We start from the raw sequence: 22,094 nt of genomic DNA, 5'->3' as shown, positions 1-22,094 counted from the left end.
GAGCGAGCCAGCTGGAACCATATCTGAGAAGGAAACATGGCAGAAAAGCTAGAAGTGCAGGAGCAAAGCATGACATGTACCCAAGAGATGAGGTGCAGTGAGATATGCTGGAGCCATACCTAAGGGCTTGGCTACACTCAAAACTCCAAGGCGCTGCAGTGGCAACGCTTTGAAGCGTGAGTGTGGTCACAGAGCCAGTGCTGCAGATACTCCACCTCCTCATGGGGATTAGCTTACAGCGCTGCGAGCAGGGCTCCCAGAGCTGGGGCACTGTTTACATTGGCGCTTTACAGCACAGTATCTTGCAGCGCTCAGGGGGGTGTTTTTTCACATCCCTGAGCAAGAAAGTTGCAGCCATGAGCATGGTGAGAGATGTCAGAGCGGTACTGTTCATGGTGTGTTGATGGACTGTTGGGACTTGAAGATTGAATGTACAGTTTGACTACGTTGGGGAATTCTGGACTATGGTTGTGGGACTTCTTAATAAATTAACCTCGCAAAGGACTATTTTATTTGGAAAGTTTGTGTGGAGTTAATGCGGACCCTAGAAGAGGGAAACTGAGGGGATGGCCGCATGCACAGCCACTGTGAGGTCATGAGAGAGGCAGTCACCCTACAACAGGCAGATTTTGGTTATAATCCTTATTGCCCAGTGGTGTTAAAAATGTGAAATAGGTTTCCAGAATACCTGTGTGTTTCTAGGAATGACTGTAACAGGGAACAGAAGGGACAAGGCTCAATATGGTAAACAGTTATACAAAGGGCAGAAAGCTGCATGGGCAGTCACAAATCTGCCATTTTCTCACTTTTGAATGCTTGACTTTGCAATCTACACAACAGCATTTTAACAGGGTTTTTGGGTAGATAATCCACATTTAAAATGTAGGGAACAGTCCTATCAAATAAAGATATCTACAGCATTGTAACTGCCATGTCTTCCAAGAAGCAATAAAAGCTCTTTGGGGCAGAAATCAAATCATGTTCTACGTTATATAAAACACTGGTGTATATCTACACTAACATTACATAAAATGCCTCCATATAAATTTAGAGGAGCCCTCCTGTTGTACTGTAGCACATGTACACAGTAGTTACAGATCTCACAAGCAGCCCTCTAGTTTTGCTAAACAAATGTCAGTAGCTAATCTTTAGCAGAACATTCTCCAAAATACCCAGATGTGGTATCGGATGAACAAATTTAGATAAATTTGAAGAGCACGAGATGTAAATATGTAACAGAGATCTCATGGACTATTATAAATCCACAGCCACAATACACAGCGATACTGTAATCTGCGTTCCAGTGACAAGTATGGAGCCATTTACGTTTCACACTCATGATTTCTGTAGACCCTAGAAACACCTTAAAATAAACTTTTTAAAAATAAAAATTCCAGTTTTATAAAGCTATTCTATTTATAGATATTACAGCAATATTTAGGCAATTCCAAAACATCTTTCATCCAAGGATTTCAAAGCACTTTACACAGTTAAGTATTATTCCTATAGAAAATGGGGTAAACTGGTGTACAGAAGATAAATAAGTTGCCCCTGGCCAAAGCAAATCAGTGAGAGAGTTTGGAATAGAATGCAGGTCTTCTCCTGGCTCCCACTAACTCCTGCTCTAACTGTAAACGAGGTTACTCCTCATACACTACTTAAGCCTCATAAAAACTGTCACACTGATCAAACCGTTCACTTGATAAAGTACCAGACATCCTAAATAGATTTTACACAAACATTTCTTTGCATTTAGGAATTAAGCTAGGATATTCATAGTCCTTGAGAATTCACTAAATGGTTGCTCCATTACTAGTTGGAAGGTGTAGGGATGGAAAGAAAATGAGACACAAATATTTGGACAAGAGTCAGTCAAAGGAATCTGTCTTTTTGTCCCCATAGTGTTCTGTGCTTTATTGAAAGTAACATTTTGTCACTCAGCCCAGATGTTGTGCAGTCAACAATTGTTTGCTTAAGAACCATGCCAGAGGCCAGAGCCATCCCTTCAAGCCCTCATCAATCCTGCAACTGACAGAATGTGCATTCAAATTGGGGTGGAAAATGTGTCAACCAACATCTCCAAAATAAACTCAATCATTCACAGCTTCTCTAAAAAGCAACTGTCAATCTACAAAGTGTTGCGTAGTGTAGTCAAGGATTGTAGCAACTGTGCTTAATTAGAAAGCGTCTATGTGGCCTTATATAGTACTAACTTGCAAATGCAAGCGGCGTATCAATCTACTTACATGTAGCCATTCCGCACTGCAGTTGGGAATCCTTTGATGTATTGTGCAGTTTTCAGTAAAATTTACCTGTGCAACAGTCAGGAAGTGCTTTTCTTTTTTTGCAGGAATCTCCTAGCTTTACAACTATCCCTTTAAAGGTAGCAGTTTACAAAGGGGAAACAAAAAAGTTTCTAGCAGATTATAAAGGTTTTTTATTATTAAAGACACTGCCTTTCGTGTTCACTCCACTTTGTACCATCATGCAGCACACTTCTATGGGCACAAGTTCATGCAGAGCAACCACTTCCAAAATAGAACTACTCTGGGTTATGCAACACTCATTAAAATTACAAAACCTCTCAAAAACCTGACCAGAATGTTAAGGCTGACTTGGGCTCCATGTTTATTAAATTTAGCAGCTGTATCATTCATGCTGACAATGTGGAACTCTGCAAAAAGAGAAACAGGGAAGTTTCATGCCTTAACAACAGTGCAAAAACAACAGCTATTAGACAGGGAGAGGAACCCTTGCTAGGCCACTTCATTACGTCAAAATTCATTGATAAGATGAAAGCACACTTTTAAAGGAGGTTGGTAACATCATAAGTCCCAGGTTGGTCTGTTGGTTGTTTTTATATCGTATATATACGCTAGTCAAAACACAGACAAGACGGGCTCCATTTCAGTCAGACAGCTTGGGTTGACATAGATCCAAATTCTCTCTGAACTCTGGCCAGGACTGGCACTTGGAAAAGTTTTACTGGTCCCTCCAAAATGTTTCCAGCCCTGACAGGTTGAGAGGGATCAAATCTTAAAATTACTTGCTATTTCTTAAAATGCTAGAGTCAGAGATTAATGTTTCCTCAAGCTAATCAGTTGGGATGAAGCACAGATTTTTATACCTTTGGTGGTTTAAGATAGCTGAAGGTAAAAATGGTCAGAATTCAAGTGCAGGAGAAAAAAAAAACAGTAGATGTAATTAGACTAATGTGATTTTAAAGTCAGATCCCACAACCTGTCAGGGATAGGAAGGAACATTTCATAATACAGAAATCTGCAATTCCCTGCTCTCCAGTTGTATAAGCCATTAATTTCTAATCAATTTCAATTAGTTTCCTTGATTAAGCACTACTTTTCTGTCACTGGTCCAAGACTGAATATAGGAAGTCCTGCATCTCTGACAAGCATCACACTCAGTTTCTGGTGCTGAGAAGTTAATTTCACCATAATGCTCAAAGTACAGTTTAGTTTAATTTGTAAAGGCAGGACATGTATATATAAAAATGGACTTTAACTGCAACCCAAAGAAACAGAGCTTTGGAATTCAAACCAAAATATCAATTCTTCTAAAACTTGGGAATTAGCACCGTGAGACAGGCAAGCAGAATTAAGAGCCTTTTAAGATCAGCCAAAACAGTCATGCCACATTTGTTTGTGACACACAGGATTAACAGTTATGTATTCATGCCAACGCACTGACAAGTAGCAAGGTCTCACACGCAAGCTGTCTGCGTTACTGCTGCTAGCTCAAATCACAAGCACACACCTTTCTCTTGCCTTTGCCGACTCATACCATTGGCTTTCAGCTGCCTTGGTTTCTCTCGATCTTGGACAGCAGGCCTTGGTGGTGGAGCAGGAAGCCCTCTTGACTTTGTGGGTCTCATGTAGCCTTTTATCTGTTCCGTAGCTTTGACTCTCTCCTCTTTCTTTCTCTCTTTCACAACTTTTTGTCCAGAACCATCTATCTGTTTCTGAGGTAAGTCTGCATATTTATCCTCTTCAGACTTCAAAGCTTGGAAGTCCTTCAGGCCAGCCTTCATCTTGTCAGCAGCATCACCTTCTGAGTGTTCAGAATGGCCTTTAATTTTATCAGTAGGACTGATTTCCTCTGTTTGGGCATCTCTCAGAGTCACACTAGCAACCTCAGCTGCATCTGTTTTTTTTTCTAAACTAACTGGGCACTCAGAGAAGCTTTGTTCACGCAGCTCAGCCTCTTTAGCCTTGTTCACCACCTCCGCTGTAGCTAGAACCTGCAGAACAACTGCTTCTGCTTTATTCTCCCATTGCACTGTAAGTTCCGGAGAAATGCATCCAACATCCTTCTCACCAGCAGAGCTACTTCCTTCCATTTTGTCCGTCACTTTGGCATCTGTGGGAATTGTTCCCTTCATGGCATCTGTCTCCTTCACCAGATGCTCCAAGGAAGCACATTCAGTGCTTATTTCTTTGTCATCAATCTCTGCTAAAATGGAAGTATGCACTTCATCCCTTCCTGCCTTGGCATCCTGTTTAACTGGAGAATCCAAGGAAGGCCATTTACCTTTCTTCTTCTTATCCCCAGCACTAGTCACTTTGATTTTATCACCCTCCTTCACTGAAGTGAAAGCCTGTACGCCAGCATCTTCACCTTCCAGTGTGACTGAATGCTCATAATGGTTGTGTTTATTTTCCTCTCTTTTGTCACTTGTGCTTGACTCTTTGTTGGTGCCCTCCAAAACCACTGCAGGAGGCACTGGCACCTTCCATCCTTCATCCTTTACTGGATACTCTGGAAAGATACTGGCTTTGCCAACTCTGTCAACACCAACTGCTCCAGACTGAGTGAAGGGTGTGAACAAGTGACCCTTATTATCCCAAAGCATTTGATGCTTAGAGGGGAAATTTTTAATATTTTGGTTTTCATCTACAAGACCCATTTCTTCCATTTGATACTCCAGATCGGTTACTATGGGAGGTTGTATTTTGCTTTTGTTGGTCTTAGTCTCCAGAAGAACTGGCTGCTCAGAGGCATTTTTAGCCTCTCTGTTTTTTCCATCATTACCTCTCTTTTTAGACTTATTGGTTACCAGTGCTGGACTGGGATCTGTCATCGTTTGATGTTCTAAAATAGTAAATCCAGCCACCTGGCTTTCATCAGTGGAACTTATAGCTTCAGTTTTGTCGACTATCTCATCAGCACCACCAGGAAGTGTGGCTGCATCTACTTTAGTCTCCAAAAGAAATGGCTTCTCCAAACGAACATCAGCCTTTGTGCTGTTCCCCTTATTAGTCTCTTCTGGTTTTCCTGTCACAAGTGGTGTAATGGGAGTTTGTATTTTAGCTGTATCTGTTATATCTTCCAACAGATGCTCTGAAAGAGTAAATTGAGTCTCCTGGCCTTTATGAGTGGAGTGAGTTTCTTTAATTTTATTGGCCTCCTTGACTACTGCAGGAAGTTTAATGGAGTCTGTCTTTGCCTCCAAGACAGCAAGGTGCTCAGCAGTATTTTCAATCTTTTTGCTTTTCCCATCACTACACCTCTTCTTAGGTTTGTCTGCCACCAGTTCTGTCATGGGAATGTGTGCCTTAGCTGTATCTCTTATATCCTCCAAGAGGTGCTCTAAAGTAGTAAAATCAGTCTCTTTGCCTTTATCAGAGAAAGGAGTTTCTTCAGTTTTGGTGAGTGTTTCGGACTGTGCTGTGTCCATTTTATAATCTGAGGGAACAAGCTGTTCAAAGAAACTTTTTTCATTACTTTCCTTTATTTTAGGTTTTTCTGTTATCAGTTTCATAGTGGGAACTTGTACCTTGGTTGTATCTGTCAAATTCTCCAGTTGATGCCCTGTTGTAGTAAAGATAGGCTCCTTGCCTATATCAGCAAAACCCATTTCTTTCATTTTTTCAGCCTTTTCCACTACAGTAGGAAGCTTGCTTGTGTCTGTCTTAGTCTCCAGAAGAAAAGGCTGCTCAAAAGAACTTTTTCCAACTTTTTTGCCTTTCCTATCACTGCCCTTCTCTTTAGGTTTGTCACTCATCAGTGCTCTGCTGGAATCAGTAGTAAATCCAGTCTCTTTGCTTTTATCCATCAAACTATCTTCCTTTGTTTTGCTGATTGTCTCAGCACTAGCAGGAAGTTTGGCCACATCTGGCTGTTCTGAAATACTGAATTCTGCCTTTACACTTTTCCCAGTAATACCATTTTTAGGTTCTTCTGTTACCAGTGTTGTAGTGGGACCTTGTACCTTCATTGTACCTGTTGCACCCTCCAACAGATGATCTGCAGTAGTAAAATCAGTCTCTTTACCTTTATCAGTGAAACTTACTTTTTTAGTTTTGTCATCCTTCTCCATTACAGTAGGAAGACTGCTTGTGTCTTCCTTAGCCTCCAGAAAAAATGGCTGCTGGAAATAACCTTTTTCAGCTTTTTTGTTTTTTCCATCACTAGTCCTTTTCTTAGGCTTCTCTGCCACCTTTGCAGTACTGGGACCTGTCATATCCTCCAATGAATGCTCTGCAATAGCAAAGCCAGGCTCTTTGTCTTCATCAGTAAAGATTATTTCTTTAGTTTTGCCAGCTGTCTTAACTACAGCAGGAAGTTTGTCTGGGTCTATCTCAACCTCCATAAGAACTGGCTGCTCAGAGGAATTTTTAACTTTTTTGTTCTTCCCATCACTACCCCTCTTTTTAGGTTTATCTGTAACCAGTGCCATGCTGGGATCTGTCACAGCTGGGTGATCGAAACCAATCTGCTTGCTTTTATCAGTGAAACCAATGTTAGTTATGTCTACTGTCTCAGCAGGAGCACGAAGTTTGGCTGTATCTGTCTTAGTCTCCAAAACAAATGGCTGCTCTGAAAAACTGAAGTCAGCCTTTTTGTTTTGCCCAGCAATGCCCTCTTTAGGTTTGTCTGACACCAATGGTATAAGGGGAACTTTAGTAATATCTGTTGCAGTTTCCAATGGAGGCTCTGAAGTAATAGAGCCAGTCTCTTGGCTTCTATCAAAGGAATCTGTTTCTTTAGTTTTGTTGACTCTCTTTGCTGCAGCAGGAAGATTGGTTGTATCTGTCTTAATCTCTAAAACAGCAGGCTGCTTGGAGAAACCATTTTCAGCCTTTCTGCTTTTTTCATCACTACCTCTTTTCTTTGGTTTCTCTCCCATCAATGTCCCACCGGGAGTTTGAACTTCACTTGGAACTGTCTCATCTGCTGCTACATGCTTGTGAGATGTGCACTTAATCTCCTTATTTTCATCAATAAGGCTAATTTCTACAGGTTTGGTCTCCAAAGGAGTTTCCACTTTATTTAGGTTGATGCCTTTGGAAAGAGATACTTCAAGGTCTGAATGTTCACACTCAATCTTTTTGTTTTTATCAATAAAACTTATTTCAATAGGCTTGGTTTGTGTCAGTGCTGAGGAAGGATCCCCCATCTTAGTGCGTTCTGCCTTGCATTCTAGCTTCTCCAAGGGTACCTGTTTGTTTTTGCTTTTAGACTGAAACAAACTGTCAGCTTTCATTTCTTCCTGTTTCATGACTTCTCCAGCTTTTGCATCCAACAAAAATTTAAATGGTCCTTCAGTTTTCAGGCTCTGCTGGCCTGCTGTGGGACTTGAGATAAAATTTTGATCGTCTACGAGGTGGCTTTCAGTTCCTGCCTTAGCATCCCTTGGTACATTTGAAGTTCCCTTCCTCTGGCCCTCTCTTGAGTGAGCAGAGTGCTCTTTGACACCTTCAGCAGGCAGGACAAAGGGAACGTCTGGCTTTTGCAGTTCAGCAGCAGAGAGAGGAACTTTGGGAGCTTTAGAAACTTCTACATTTTCATCCCCCAACTCCATTGTTCTTGGCTGCTGGTTTCTCTTTTGTTTCTGTTTCTTCTTCTTCTTCTTTACAATCACTGGAGAACCTTCTGAATCCCAGCTCTCTCTAGGTACATCTCTCTGGCTCTCCACAAATTCAGACGGCATGCTGAGTAGCTGCCCGGCTGCCTTTTTATGTGGTGCCCTAGTCCGAGAGAATGTTCCAGAGACCCATCCAAGTTCTGCCATAGAAAAGAGGTCTGCTTTTGGGTCAGTACTCTTCTGCTGTGGGAGACCTACTAGAAGTTCCTCAGGGACATCTGCACCAGGCACTGCTGCAGGTTTTGCTCTGCCAAACCTGCGGTCACTTGATTTGTTAGCTTGCCTTACTTGTGCAGTAGGAACACCTGGAATACAGGAAGTTTGCTCAAGTATCAGAGCAACTATTTGCTAAAAAGTCTGATGTTAGCCAATTTTTTATTTTATTGACCTCCTCAGTCATATATGAAGAACTTTTAAACACATTGATACCATACTAACCCCAAACCCAGTTTTAGTGGTGCTGTTTAAGAAAGCTAACTTTAAAACAGGTTTTATGTTTAATTTATTTATGTTATTGGAAAGTCAAATAGATCAATGACAGAGATTAAACAATCATTTTTTGTACAGTTGGTGATCTTTACTCCCATAAAACAACTGCTCTTGTAGTGAGAAATTACCAATATTTAGAAAAGGCATTAGGGCTCCATTTTTCCTGTTATCTTAGCATGACAAGACAGCAGCTACACCAGTTACAACCCTCTAGTTTAGAAACTTTCCTTAGTAGGAAATAGAAGTATAGTGGAAAGGTAAGGCTCAAGAAAAAAGCGTGTGGATGTAATGGGAAGAAAAAGCTAGAAGTAAGTTTCCCACAGCACCCGTAAAGCAGTGGAAGGCAAAACTTCATCAAAAGAAAAATCATTTTCTGTACTCAGATGTAGATAGCTCTAGTTTCCTCAATTATAAGCCATTAACTTTAGAGAGTGTCAGTCATTTCTTACAAACCCCTGGTCCCACAAATCAGCCTCCAGTCAGAAACATAAGCAATCTAGGCTCAATGGAGAGGTGAGTTAGTGGAGCAGGGACAAAACTATATTTTCCTCTTTGAGCCACACACCTCAATTTGGAAAAAAAAAGTGCCATGAACATTATTTTACTAGAATCAAGGAACATTGAGTTTGTCTTAACACCAAAATAAGAGCCATGTTGGAAATGGCATTAGAAGATATGGAAGGTGAGCGTTTAAATGCTTTAGCAGTGAAGACATAAGCCAGTCCCCAACAAAAATAGCAGCAGCATCCAAATTTGGACTCATAGTCCTGAAACGAAGGAGATTAAATCATTTAAAAAGAGGGGACAGGGCAGGGACTGGAGGCAAAGTGCAAGCAGAATCATTGTGATGAATTCTCAAAACAGCACAGTGCTGGCTGTAGAAAATCGCGTGCATGCCCAGGGGGCTGAAGGGTAAGACAAATGCAGCTTGTAGGAGAAGGAAGAATGGTATTCAGAGAGAAAATATATTTTAATTCTAAATTCCAGCTACTGTCAAATCTCTACCTGTAGGTTCCAGTGGAGATTTCTTTTGTGGAGGTTCTGTATGGTGGGCATGACTAAGCTCACCCTCTTCCTTCAGCGTCTCTACTATGGTCAGGTCAGCAGCCGGAGCTGTTTTTTCTGGAAGGGTTTCTTTAGTTTCTATTAATGTCAATGGTTCTTTTGCTTCCACTGGAACTGAAACACAAAAAACACAGTAAGATGGGATGTTTCATATCTGATGAATGAGTGCAACCAATATTTTACACACAGGCATATAGAAAAGGGTACATTTTGGTTTAGAATACAGATGCAATTTACAAGATTCTGTAATCTGTCTATATATATTCCCCCCTCAAGCTCCCTTTGACAAATACCCTCCAAAATGGTTGTAGTGTCAAAGGAGAAATATACAAGATTGTCTTTGCTATCTGAAGACAGATCAAGCCTCTTTTCTTGAAAGAAAAAATAGTTTCCCACCTTTTTCGTAACTGTTGTTCTTCAAGATGTGTTGTTCATGCCCATTCCGTTCTACGTGTGTGCGCGCCCATATGTGGGGTCGGAGATTTTTGCCTTAGCGGTATCCATAGAGCCAGCTGTACCACCCCCATGAGTGCCGCACTCAGGTGTTGGTATATCAGGCACCACTGGCCCTATGCCCTCTCAGTTCCTTCTTGCTGACAACTCCGACAGAGGGGCAGGAGCACGGGCAATGGAATGGACATGAGCAGCACATCTTGAAGAACAACAGTTATGAAAACGGTGGGTAACTTTTTCAAGTACTTGCTCATGTCAATTCCATTCCAGGTGACTTGCAAGCAGTGTCAATGAAAGTGGGCTCAGAGTTCACGGTCTTGCAGCTTGCAGCTGCACTACTCTGCCAAAGCCAGCATCGTCTCAAGGTTGCTGGGTAAGCGCATAATGAGCCACGAATGTGTGGACAGATGACCAGGTAGTGGCCCTACAGACCTCTTGGATTGGTACATGTGCCAGGAAAGCCACTGATGATTCGTGTGCCCTAGTCAAGGGTAGCATACCAGTTTCCTGGATCCAGGGAGGGGATTATGGAGGCCAGGGAGACCATGCAAAACTTCAACTTTATGAGAGACTTTTTGAGGCAACGCAGGTCCAGGATGGCTCTGATGCCCCCCTTTGCCTTTGGGATTAGGAAATAGCGGGAATAGAACCCTTTCATGTCCCAAGAGACCTCCTCCACTGCCCCCAGGTGCACAAGATTCTCGAGCTCTTGAACAAGGTGTTGCTTGTGAGAAGGGTCCATGAAGAGGTCTGGGTGGGATGGAAGTGTGGTGGAAAATTGCAGGATACAGCCCCAAGATACCATGTCCAGCATCCAGCGGTCCACGGTGACCAGCAACCAAGCCAAACAGTAGGGACAAAGACAGTCAAGGAAAGAACAAGGTGGATCCGGGAAACTGACTGGGGCATCACTCTGAAGCACACCTTCAAAACGGATGCTTCGCTGGGCTGGGCTGGGCTGCACGGGAGGAGGAAGGGCGGCGATGACTAAAACTCATGTCTCTATCGCTTCTCCTTGCAGACCCCGACGAGGCTGCCAAGGCCTTGGCGGCGGGAGCAGCCGGAATTGCTTCCATGCAGACTGCGGCATATGCATCCAGTAAATGAAGGGTGGCCCAAGTGTCCTTCAACCCATGCAGCCTCACATCCATCTGTTCGGAGAAAAGACTGTTCTCATCGAATGGGAGGTCCTAGATTGAGGTCTGCATCTCTTGGGAAAGGCTGGTGGTCTGAAGCCAGGAGCTGCGCCTCATAACCACCACCGACGCGACCCCACAGCTGCCGAGTCTGCCACATCCCACCCAATTTGGAGGGAGCTCCTAGCCACCGTGGTGCCTTCATCTACCAGGATGCCAAATTCTTGGGCCAAAGCCCGCAGGAGGGACTCCCTGAACTTATGAAGGGAATCCAATAATAAGTTAAAATTGTATCTGTCCAAGAGGGCCTGATGGTTTGCCACCTGGAATTGTAGGCTGGCAGTGGAATACATTTTTGTCCCCAAAGTCTTTTGGCATCTTTATTTTTGGGAGTTGAGCTGGTGTGCCCCGGCTAGTCTTTTTCATTGGCTGCAGAGACAACCAATGAGCACGGAGGTGGGTGGGTATAAAAGGTACTTGAACCCTTTGGTCGGGACAAAGTACTTCTTTTCGGACCTTTTGGAGGCTAGAGAGATGGAAGACGTGGTTTGCCAGAGGGTTTTGTCAATTCTGAGACCCCGTCATGCACCAGTAGTGCAACATGGGCAAGGGCAGAGGCTGAGAGAAAATTGAACAAAGCGTCCACCTGCTCGGCCATCTGCTCCACCTCTAGGCCCAAGTTCTTGGCCACCCATCAAAGAACGAACCGCTGTTCCTTAAAATCATCTGGCAGGCTGGCCCTCAAGGGTCCTGCGCCCACCTCATCCACAGATGAAGACTACGACTGTACCACCAACGGAGGCCCCGGAGCATCATCCCCCATGGGGAGGGAGGTTTAGGGATGGATGCAGTGTCCTCTACCCTGACCTCCAAGTGCAACTCATGCACTGAGCCCAGTGCCACTGGTGCTGCTCTGAGGCAGCAGCAGATAAGCAGTGCGAAGGGGGCATCATCATGACTGGCAAGACCAATGCGCTCCAATAAGGCCACTGCGCTGGCCACTGGCCATGCTGCCAAGACAGCGCCGTCAATGTCGACAGAGCCCCAGGAGCCCAATCACACTAGTGGAGTCTGCACAAGGCACGGTAGGGCCATCAACAACTGCATCTGCCTGCTGACCATTGCCGCTGGAGACCAGAGCCTGGAATGAGAGAATTGGTGCCGGTATTGAGGGGACTGGTGCTGGGGGGATCAAAGTCGTGATGGGGAGTGCTCCCACAGGGCAGGCAACTGAGATCTGCGTCAAGAGGATGACTGGCAGGAGGGTGAAAGGTGCCAGTAGAATGGAGACTAGCGCCTCCCCCCTAGGCAATCCGTGTTGAGACTGCAGGGACCGCGATCGCAGTGCCTGTGACCAAGGGTGAGCTCTAGAGGATCTGGACTGCAACTCTGGAGATCTGCGGTGTGCAGGAGAGCACTGCTTTGTCTTGGGGCATCAGCAACGCTCCACTGCCCTGAGAGCTGTTAGCTGCTGGCTTGATCTTGTAGGGAGCCTTTGCCATTTCCTGCAGCATCAGTGATGCCAGCAGTGTGGTTGGAGACCTCTGCTCTCTCGTCGCCATCAGGAGTTTGGGTGCTCTACTGCTCCCATGAGCCAGTGGTGGATCCTTTAAGGGGCTATGGGCCTGGGGAGGCACGTACACATGGCTTTGGAGTGGCTGGGCGGCCCAAAATGGGTCCTTTGCCCAATGTCCCATGGCCCTTCTTGCCTGGTGCCGCGGAGCCATGCTTCTTTGCTTTCTTTTTGGGCACCAGCGATGGGGAGCAGTGCCAGGCGGAGCCAGGGGTGCGCTGTGCACCGAGACTAAGGTATTAGGTGAGTCTTGGAGGGACGGCGCGGAAGCTGGATGAAGGGCCAGAAATGAGAAGAGCCCAGAAATGAGGATCCTGCTCTTTCTGAGTCCTGGGTCGAAAATCTGTACAAATATGACACTTGTCATTCACATGTGATTCCCCCAGGCACTTGAGGCAGCTGGTGTATGGGTCACTTACAAGCCTAGGCCTGTTCCAATCTGCTCAGGACTTAAACCTGGGAGAGCAGGGCATGCCCCACCTGGGGCAAAGCCCCCCTGGGACTCTAACTTCTAACTACACTTAACAGCTACTTAACACTAACTACTATAAATAAACTATTTACAAGGCCCAAAGGCTCCAAGTCAGAAGGGACAAAACCACTAGCCCTTGCTATGAAAGGAAAGGCACTCTGACTAACCACTACAGGCGGTAAGAAGAAACTGAGAGGGTATAGGGCCGGCAGCGCCTGATATATCAACGCATGAGCACGGCACTCAAGGGGGCACCATGGCTAGCCCTACAGATACCGCTAAGGCAAAAATCTCTCACGCCTGCGTACATGGGTGTGCATACACACCTAGAATGGAATCGACATGAGCAAACACTTGAAGGATCAAGAGTTCATACAACACAGGCTTTCACACAACTCTTAAACTGAACTTGTAATGCTTTATCACTGTACAGTTGCTTTTCTCAACGTTTACTGTATCAACTAACAAGGAAGCTTGCAAAACTATCAAAATACAGGAGAAAGTTAACCTTTAACTTCACCTAAAAAAGGGACAGAAACATCTTGTAACATGCTAGCTAAAACAAATACTCCGTTCACAACGCTGATTAAAAATGAAAGTTTGGACAGAGCTGCCAAAATGTGGATTGATGTACTACGTTTAAGTGCTTATTATTATTATATACATAAAAAATTAACAGGGACATAAAAAATTCAGACACAATTTAGCACTTTTAAAGTCATCACATTAGAAACCTATTAAATTTTTATTTACCTTGAATTTTTTAAGTTATATACATTTAATTACTTTATACAAAGATTAAAAAAAAATAAAAATTGTAATAAACTAACCACCACATTCAATGGATACAACAAATATGCATGGGGGAAAAAAGAAAGAGAAATACAAATTCCCTCCCATGTCCTTAATGGAAATCATATCTACATTACAGCAATCTGCAATGGTTACCCCCCAGGTTGAGGGTGAGAAACAGTTTCTAATATAACCCCCCATTTTCACATGCTCATAACTTTCCAAAACATTCACCTTGGGGATGAAGTCTTCTTTGCATGGTTTCTGCCAAAGGCAGAGGAATACTGTGAATGAGCAATTGGGAGGGAAAAGAGTTAAGCTCAATCAAAAATGCTGACTCCACAACAAAGCCGCCCTCTTGATTTTGTACCCAGCTTTATAGGTTTCTCACCTGCCAGCTCTGGGAGTTCTTCATTTGGCTTCAGAAGATGCTCTGTATGTTTGCTGGGAGACAGTTTATTCTCTTCCACATTCTCTAGCACAGGAGTACTATCTGCACCAAGAGTAGAGGCTTCTGTGACGGTCATTTTTTGTTCCATTACCACAGTTGGGGCAGACAATACTGTTTACAACAAATTTTAAGTTAGTGGTTTTTCCACTTGTAACAGTTGAGATCCCATTTACCTCTCCAACTAATCTCCTCCCGCCCTCAATTTACCTCCAAGTTCCTTGAGAAAGCAGTCTATTCACAGTGCCTTGAATTCTTGTCCTCTGGCTCCCTCCTAATCCCAGGCAATCCAGTTACCATTTGTTCCTTTGAAACTGTTCTTCCCAAACTCGCCAGGAAGTATGAGCCTAGTCTGATCTCCTCCTGCGTAAGTCTAAGGGACTTCCTGAACCGCTTTTTCTACTGCCTGCTCGTTCACTCCATAATTTTCTTCAATTTGGGCTTTTACATCTCTGCTGTCCTGCCTCACCAGCTGCTCTTGTGGCAGATCCTCCTCCCCCAATTCTCCTGAGCTCTCTCCAGGTTCTTTCCTCAGTCCTCTTCTTTTTACTTTACACTATCTACAAATGAACTCTTTACTCTCATGGCTCCAACTACCAAAATTCCCTACTTGTCCAATCTCACCTCTCCAACTGTCCCTCCAATTTCATTCTAGCTGTCTCGTCAGCAGCTCAGACTAAGCATAGTGAAATATGCTCCCATCAGCCACTGTCACCGCATTGTCTTGAATTTCCTCTCATTCCTCCTCTCCATCTGAATCACCAAAATCCTTGTTCAGGCTCTGGTCACCACTTGTGTCAGTTACTGTCACCCCTTCCTCACTAGCTAACCTGATTCTCAACCCATTCCCTTTCAGATCATGCAAAATGATGTCCCCACTCCTACTATTCTGACTATTCCATTCCCCTAATCTTATCCTTTCATTGGTTACTCTGGCCTCCCACAGAAAATCTCAGCTTCTCTTCATCTTCTCCACACCCCCATAAAAAACAGTTACCCATCTTTTAGTAACTGTTGTTCTTCGAGATGTGTTGTTCATGTCCATTCAAGTAGGTGTGCGCGTGCCACATGCACGCCAGCCGGAAGATTTTCCCCTAGCAATGCCCGTAGGGTCGGCCCTGGCGCCCCCTGGAGTGGCACCACTACAGTGCCCTATAAAGGGGCCCGCCGACCCTCCATCACCTCAGTTCCTTCTTGCCGGTACTCCGACGACAGAGGGGCAGGAGGGTGGGTATTGGAATGGACATGAACAACACATCTCGAAGAACAACAGTTACTAAAAGGTGGGTAACTTTTTTCTTCTTCGAGTGGTTGTTCATGTCCATTCAAAGTAGGTCACTCACAAGCCTAACCTTAGGTGGTGGGGTCGGAGGTCACTGCTGAGTGAAGCACTGCACGAACGAAGGCAGCAGCATCCCTAGCCTGGTGCGTGATGGCATAGTGCGATGTGAATGTGTGGATGGAGGACCACGTGGCAGCTCTACAAATCTCCTGAGTCGGGATCTGAGCCAGGAACGCCGCAGAGGAGGCCTGCGCCCTGGTAGAGTGGGCCGTAACCAGACGAATAGGAGTTTTGGCTATACGATAGCACTCCCGTATGCAGGCTGCAATCCACAAAGAGAACCTCTGAGAGGAGACCGGGAGCCCCTTCATTCTATATGCCACCGCGATGAAGAGCTGGGTCAACCGTCTAAACGGCTTTGTCCATTCAACATAAAAGACTAGGGCCCTGAGGACATCCAGGGAATGCAGCCTCTGCTCCTTACTGGAAGAGTGTGGCTTTGGATAAAACACCGGTAGGAAGATATCTTGTCCCATGTGGAATTGGGAGACAACCTTGGGAAGGAAAGCTGGGTGAGGTCTAAGTTGGACCTTGTCCTTATAGAAGACAGTGTACGGGGGTTCGGATGTCAGCGCCCTGAGCTCTGATACCCTCCTTGCCGAGGTGATCGCTACAAGAAAAGTGATCTTGTATGACAGGCACAGCAGAGAGCATGAAGCCAGGGGCTCGAAGGGAGGACCCGTGAGGGCGAAGAGGACCAGGTTCAGGTCCCAGGTAAGAGCTGGTTGACGGACATGCGGGAATAGCCTGTCCATGCCCTTAAGGAAACGACTAACCAGCAAGTTTGCTAACACCGAGGTGCCCCCTTCTCCCGGGTGGAAAGCCGAGATGGCCTATAAGTGAACTCGAACCGAGGAGAGGGAAAGGCCCAACTGTCTCAGGTGGAGCAGATAGTATAAGATAACAGGAATCGGGGCCCGCAACGGTTCCTGCCCTTGCTGACCGGACCAGATGGAGAAGCATTTCCATTTGGCCAGGTAGGTGGCCCTGGTCAAGGGTTTTCTGCTACTGAGCAGCACTTGCCTGACCTGTTGGGAACATTGCATCTCCACCGGGTTCAACCATGGAGCAACCAGGCTGTGAAGTGGAGAGATTGCAAGTTTGGGTGGCGGAGGCAGCCCTGGTCCTGCGTGATCAGGTCTGGCAGCAGGAGCAGTGTCAGGGGGGGCTCGGGAGGACATGTGCAGAAACAACGTGTACCAACGTTGGCGCAGCCATTCCGGTGCTATCAGGATTACTTGGGCGTGATCCCTGACAATCTTGAGAATTACCCTGTGTATCAAGGGAAATGAAGGAAAGACATCGAACAGTCCTTCCTTCCACGACAGGAAAAAGGCGTCCGATAGAGACCCCAGGCTGTGGCCCCGGAGGGAGTAAAACCGCTGACACTTCCTGTTTTCCTATGAAGCAAACAGATCTAACTGGGGATGACCCCAGAGCCGGAAGATTAAGTGCATTGTCCCGACGAAGGGACCACCCGTGGCCCCGGAAAGAGCGGATGAGGGCGTCCGCCAGGCCGTTCTGTTCCCCCGGGAGGTAGAACGCCGTCAGGTGGGTAGCATTCTGAACGCAAAAGTCCCACAGCGCGAGGGCTTCCCTGCACAGGGGAGAGGAGCGTGCACCCCCCTGTTTGTTGATATAGAAGACCGCTGACATGTTGTCCATGAGGACTGAGACACATCTGTCGGTCAGGTGAGACTGGAAGGTAAGACAAGCCTGAGTTGATATGTAACTTGAGGTCCTCCTGCGACCACAAGACCTGTGTCCTGAGATTCCCCAAGTGCACTCCCCATCCCCGATCAGAGGCATCCGTCACCAGGGAGAGGGAGTGTTGAGGGGTGGCGAAGGGAATCCCCAAGCACACCTTCTGAGGGTCGAGCCACCACTGGAGAGAGCTCAGCACCACCTGGGGAAGAGTCATCACTGAGTCCAGGGGATCCCTAGCCAGCCGGTATACCGTCGCTAGCCAGGATTGTAGTGGGTGGAGCCAGAGTCTGGCATGGCTCACCACATAGGTGCACGCCACCATGTGGCCCAACAGCTTGAGGCAGTTTCTTGCCGTGATGGTCAGGGTGCATTACAGACTGAGAATGATCTCGGACATGGACCGGAACCTTGACTCCGGAAGAAACACTCTGGCGTGTGCTGAGTCCAGAACCGCCCCTATAAATTCTATCCTTTGGGTAGGAGACAGGGTGGACTTGGCCTCGTTTAAGAGGAGGCCGAGCTCGAGGAAGGTCCGCCTGATGAAAAGCACCTGAGCTTCCACCTGCTCCTTGGAGCGGCCCTTTATAAGCCAATCGTCCAAGTAGGGGAATACCTGGATACCCCGCTTGCGCAGAAAGGCCATCACGACTGCCATGCACTGCGTGAAGACCCTTGGTGCCGCTGATAGGCCAAACGGGGGCACTGTGTACTACAGATGGGCATCGGCCATGACAAACCTGAAGTATCGACAATGTCGGGGGATTATGGCAATATGCGTCCTTTAAGTCGAGGGCGGCGTACCAATCTCCTGGATCCAAGGAGGGAATGATCGAAGACAGGGAGACCATGTGGAACCTGTGCTTTTCACAAACTTGTTCAACTGCCGCAAGGCCAGGATGGGTCTGAGGCCCCCTTTTGCCTTCGGTATTAGAAAATACCGGGAATAGAAGCCTCTGCCCCTGAGCTCTTGAGGAACTTCCTCCACCGCCCCCGCTGTGAGGAGGGACTGCACTTCCTGAATTAGAAGTTGCTCGTGAGAGGGGTCCCTGAACAGGGACGGAGAGGAGGGCTGGTGGGGCAGGAAGGAGGAGAACTGGACAGAATATCCCCTCTCTACGGTGCGAAGCACCCAATTGCCCGACATGATTCGGGACCAGGCATGGTAGAAGAGGGACAGGTATGATCCAAAGGTAGGGAAAGAAGGATCCAGAGTCCTGATCAAATAGGGGGCCTAGGACCCAACAATGGTCTGGGTTGGACGGATGCCTGGCCGGAGGGGGTGGTGCTGGTGACGCCTCCTCCTGTTCCTGCCCCGTCTGCGCCCAACCTCTGGACGATTCTGAGGCTGGTAAGAGTGCGGGGCTGCTTGCGGCCTAAACTGCCTACGTTGGGTTGCCTCGAGTACTTTAGACTATGCAGACGCTTATCCGTTTTGTCCGAAAACGGCATCTGCCCTTCGAAAGGGAGGCCCTGGATAGTCTGCTGGACCTCATCGGGGAGGCCCGAGACCTGGAGCCAGGCTCCCCGCCCCATGACCAGACCTGTTGCCATGGAGCGTGAGGCCGAGTCCGCTGCATCTAGGGCAGCCTGAAGGGAGGCTCAGAAGATTAGCTTTCCCTCTTCCACCAAGGCCGAAAACTCTGCCCTTGAGTCCTGGGGAAGGAGCTCGGCAAACTTCGACATGGCCGAACATGTGTTTTGACCATATCGGCTTACGACAGCCTGTTGGTTGGCTATTCGTAGTTGAAGGCCTGCCGTGGAGTACACCTTTCTACCAAAGAGGTCAAGCCTTTTGGCGTCCCTGTTCTTTGGTGTCGACCCTTGAAACCCTGACGCTCCCTTTAGTTGGCCGCATCTAACACCAGGGAGTCCGGGGAAGGGTGGGTGTACAAATGCTCATGCTCCTTCGAGGGCACAAAATAACGCCTCTCTGTTTTCTTGGCAGTAGGGGCCAATGAGGCTGGCGTTTGCCATAAGGTGCAGGACATGTCCTCTATGGTCTTGATCAATGGTAGGGCCACCCTGGATGGTCTCGATGGAGCCAGGATGTCCACTACCAGATCTACGTCCACCTCAATTTCCTCAGCCTGGATTACGAGGCTCTGAGCCGCCCGCCTGAGCAGTTGCTGAAGGATCCTAGTGTCTTCCAGGGCCGGTGCAAGGGCCGTGCCCGTGACCGCCTCATCCGGGAAAGAAGAGGAGGAAATCATTTGGATTGGCCCGTCCTCCGGAGCATCCAGCCCTTCGGGGTCCGGTGACACACCGTACCGAGGTTGCGGGGCCGGTTCCAAATGAGGCACCACAGCCGGTACCGGGGTCGCCAATAAACGGCTTGGCATGTCTGGTGGCACCTGTTGAGCACGTACTGTGGTCTCTGCCAGTGCCGATGCCTGGCTAGGGGGTGCTGAACTCAGATGCGGCACACCCCTAACCGGCGACGGTGCCGGTGGAGGAGGCAACTGTGCTGGGGCCATTGATGCCTAGGAGACCGAGGCCGACCTGGAGCGAGGATCAAACACCTGGCCCACCGACTGGTGGTAGGCCCAGGGGTCCAAAACGGCCACTGAGAGGGTGGTTGCCATTGCTGCTGCCACTGTGTTGGGTGCCGCTGGTGGCTCACCCCCAAAGTCGGTCGATCTGCTTCGCGACCGGCTGGAGCGATAGGAGTCCGCCTCTGAGTCTGAGGTCTCTGAATAAGAGGACCTGGGGGGAGTGGCACCCGTCGTCACCGGGGAACGGCGCAGAGGCAGGGAGCTGTGTCTCTGGTCCAGTGCCACCCGGGTGGCACGGAACGGAGAAGGAGGCGACATCATGGCCAGCTTGCCCCTAGACTGTAATGGGGGAAGAGCTATGGTCAGCAACTCCCAGCCACAATGTGGGGAGGCCAGTACTGGGAGTCTCAGCAGGTCTGAGCCCGCCTTGAATGCCTCCGGCGTCGAGGGGGGATGCACGTCTCCACTAAGGCCTGGGGATGGTGGTCGCTCTGGACTCGACTACCCTCTCTCCGGTGTGGGAGTCGATGGAGCAGCTGGGGGCTGTAGCCCAGCCTGTCCACTTGTACCAGCGGACGGCATCAGCCTGTGGAGGCCCTGGCAGGGCGATCGCTCCCTCACTGACCTCTTCTTCTTAGCGGGCACCGGGGAGGGCGAGCAGTGCCGCACTGAGGCCGACTTCTTATGACCCGACTCCCTCCAGTGCCGGGTTTTAGAGGATTTGGGCTGGGCCATAAGTCCTGATGCCAGTGCCAGGGTGCTCCGCAGCGACGATGACGTGCTGGGCACCGTGTCAGCCAGCTCTGGGTACGAAGGTGGCCGCAAGGCAGCCTCCATCAGAAGAACTCTAAGGCTTTGTGCTCTGTCTTTGAGAGTTCTGGGACAGAAGCCCTTACAAATAGTGCACCAGTCCCTTTGGTGGATCTCCCTGAGGCACCGCAGACAAGCAGAGTGTGAGTCACTCTTTGGCATGAACTTTCCACAGTCCTTGCAGAGTTTAAACCCGGGAGATCCAGGCATGCCCCGGCGGGGCGACGAGTAGGTGGGGGGTGAATCCCCAACAGCAAAGAACTATGTGCAACTCATCTAGATACACTAACTAAATACACGAACTATATACACGAAGGTTTATGGACACCGCTAAACTTGCTATCAGCAAGCGAAGTTCCAGCTAGCCGTCACCAGCGGTAAGAAGGAACTGAGGGGGTGGAGGGTCGGTGGGCCCCTTTATAGGGCACCGTAGTGGCGCCACTCCAGGGGGTACCAGGGCCAACCCTACGGGTGCTGCTAGGGGAAAATCTTCCGGCTGGCATGCACGCGGTGCACATACACCTACTTTGAATGGACATGAACAACCACTTGAAGAAGAACCTGTGTTTCAGCCTTCATTTCCTCCTTCTCACGTCTCCTGGAAGCCTTTCCACTTCTTAAAACTGCCTGTTTAAATACATCTGCTCACACTGTCTTGCTCTTTTATTCACAACTTCTTATACACCACCCCTCACAGCTCATTCTTTAGCCTGCTGCTTTTAGTTAAAACCTCTCCCTTTAAAAACTCCCTTCTACCAAAAAGCCTACCAATGTTAAGACACTAAAGAATTAAGTGCATAACATTTAAAAAGTGACTGCTATCTTTACCAGGGTGTACTTTACAACTTATCTTTCCCATATTGAGGTTCTGAACTATACTGTCTGTCAAACTTAGATCCTAACTTCGACTAAGCAGGCACCATGCTAGCTTCTTCTGATTGTACAGCATGGACTACAATGATTATGCCCCATACACAATAAAATCCCCTGCCCACTGCCAGAAAACAAACATTTCTCATTTAATATCCCTGTCCTCAATCCCTGAATTCTCCAGCTAAAGAGACCTGGCAAAACTGTCAAAATATGTATCTACCCAGCAACAAAATCTAACAGACCCTATTTAGATTAGAAGCCCTTTGAGGTAGGCACTATGTCTTCTTATTTGTCTGTACATCACTTGGCATATCTTGGAACCTATAGTACATATTTTGGGTACCATAATATGTACAGAAGATAATTGCCACTAGGGATGGGTAAGCATGCCTTTTGACGGCTTGCACTCAATCTCTCCCTGAAACCTTGATTTTCCCAAAGATTCCATAGTGCTTTAGAGCAATGCAAAGTCCTAAAATGGACAACAAAATATCAGTTCCATATTATAAACATGAAATACCCTTGTGAGCCATTTCCTTTTGTGCATACCTTGGCAGCAG

General features: G+C 47.3%; 1 protein-coding gene across 15 annotated transcripts in view; it reads right to left on the bottom strand.

Moving 5' to 3' along the window:
• The window catches only part of MAP4 (microtubule associated protein 4), a 276,034-nt gene that overhangs the window by 62,272 nt on the left and 191,668 nt on the right, over window positions 1-22,094 (bottom strand). For 13 of the 15 annotated variants that reach the window (XM_050942398.1, XM_050942393.1, XM_050942392.1 and 10 more), the window contains 3 exons: window positions 14,254-14,424; window positions 9,377-9,550; window positions 3,772-8,187 (listed from right to left, as the gene is read on the bottom strand). In XM_050942398.1, the coding sequence (XP_050798355.1) occupies window positions 3,772-8,187; window positions 9,377-9,550; window positions 14,254-14,424 (4,761 nt within the window). The remainder of the gene's footprint in view (window positions 1-3,771; window positions 8,188-9,376; window positions 9,551-14,253; window positions 14,425-22,094) is intronic. The other 2 variants (XM_050942399.1, XM_050942406.1) reach the window with 2 other exon arrangements.

Source organism: Gopherus flavomarginatus, chromosome 2 (genome assembly GCF_025201925.1).
Source record: "Gopherus flavomarginatus isolate rGopFla2 chromosome 2, rGopFla2.mat.asm, whole genome shotgun sequence".
Classification (NCBI taxonomy): domain Eukaryota; kingdom Metazoa; phylum Chordata; order Testudines; family Testudinidae; genus Gopherus; species Gopherus flavomarginatus.
The sequence above is the reverse complement of the archived record's forward strand: the minus strand, read 5'-3'. Positions and strand labels throughout refer to the sequence as shown.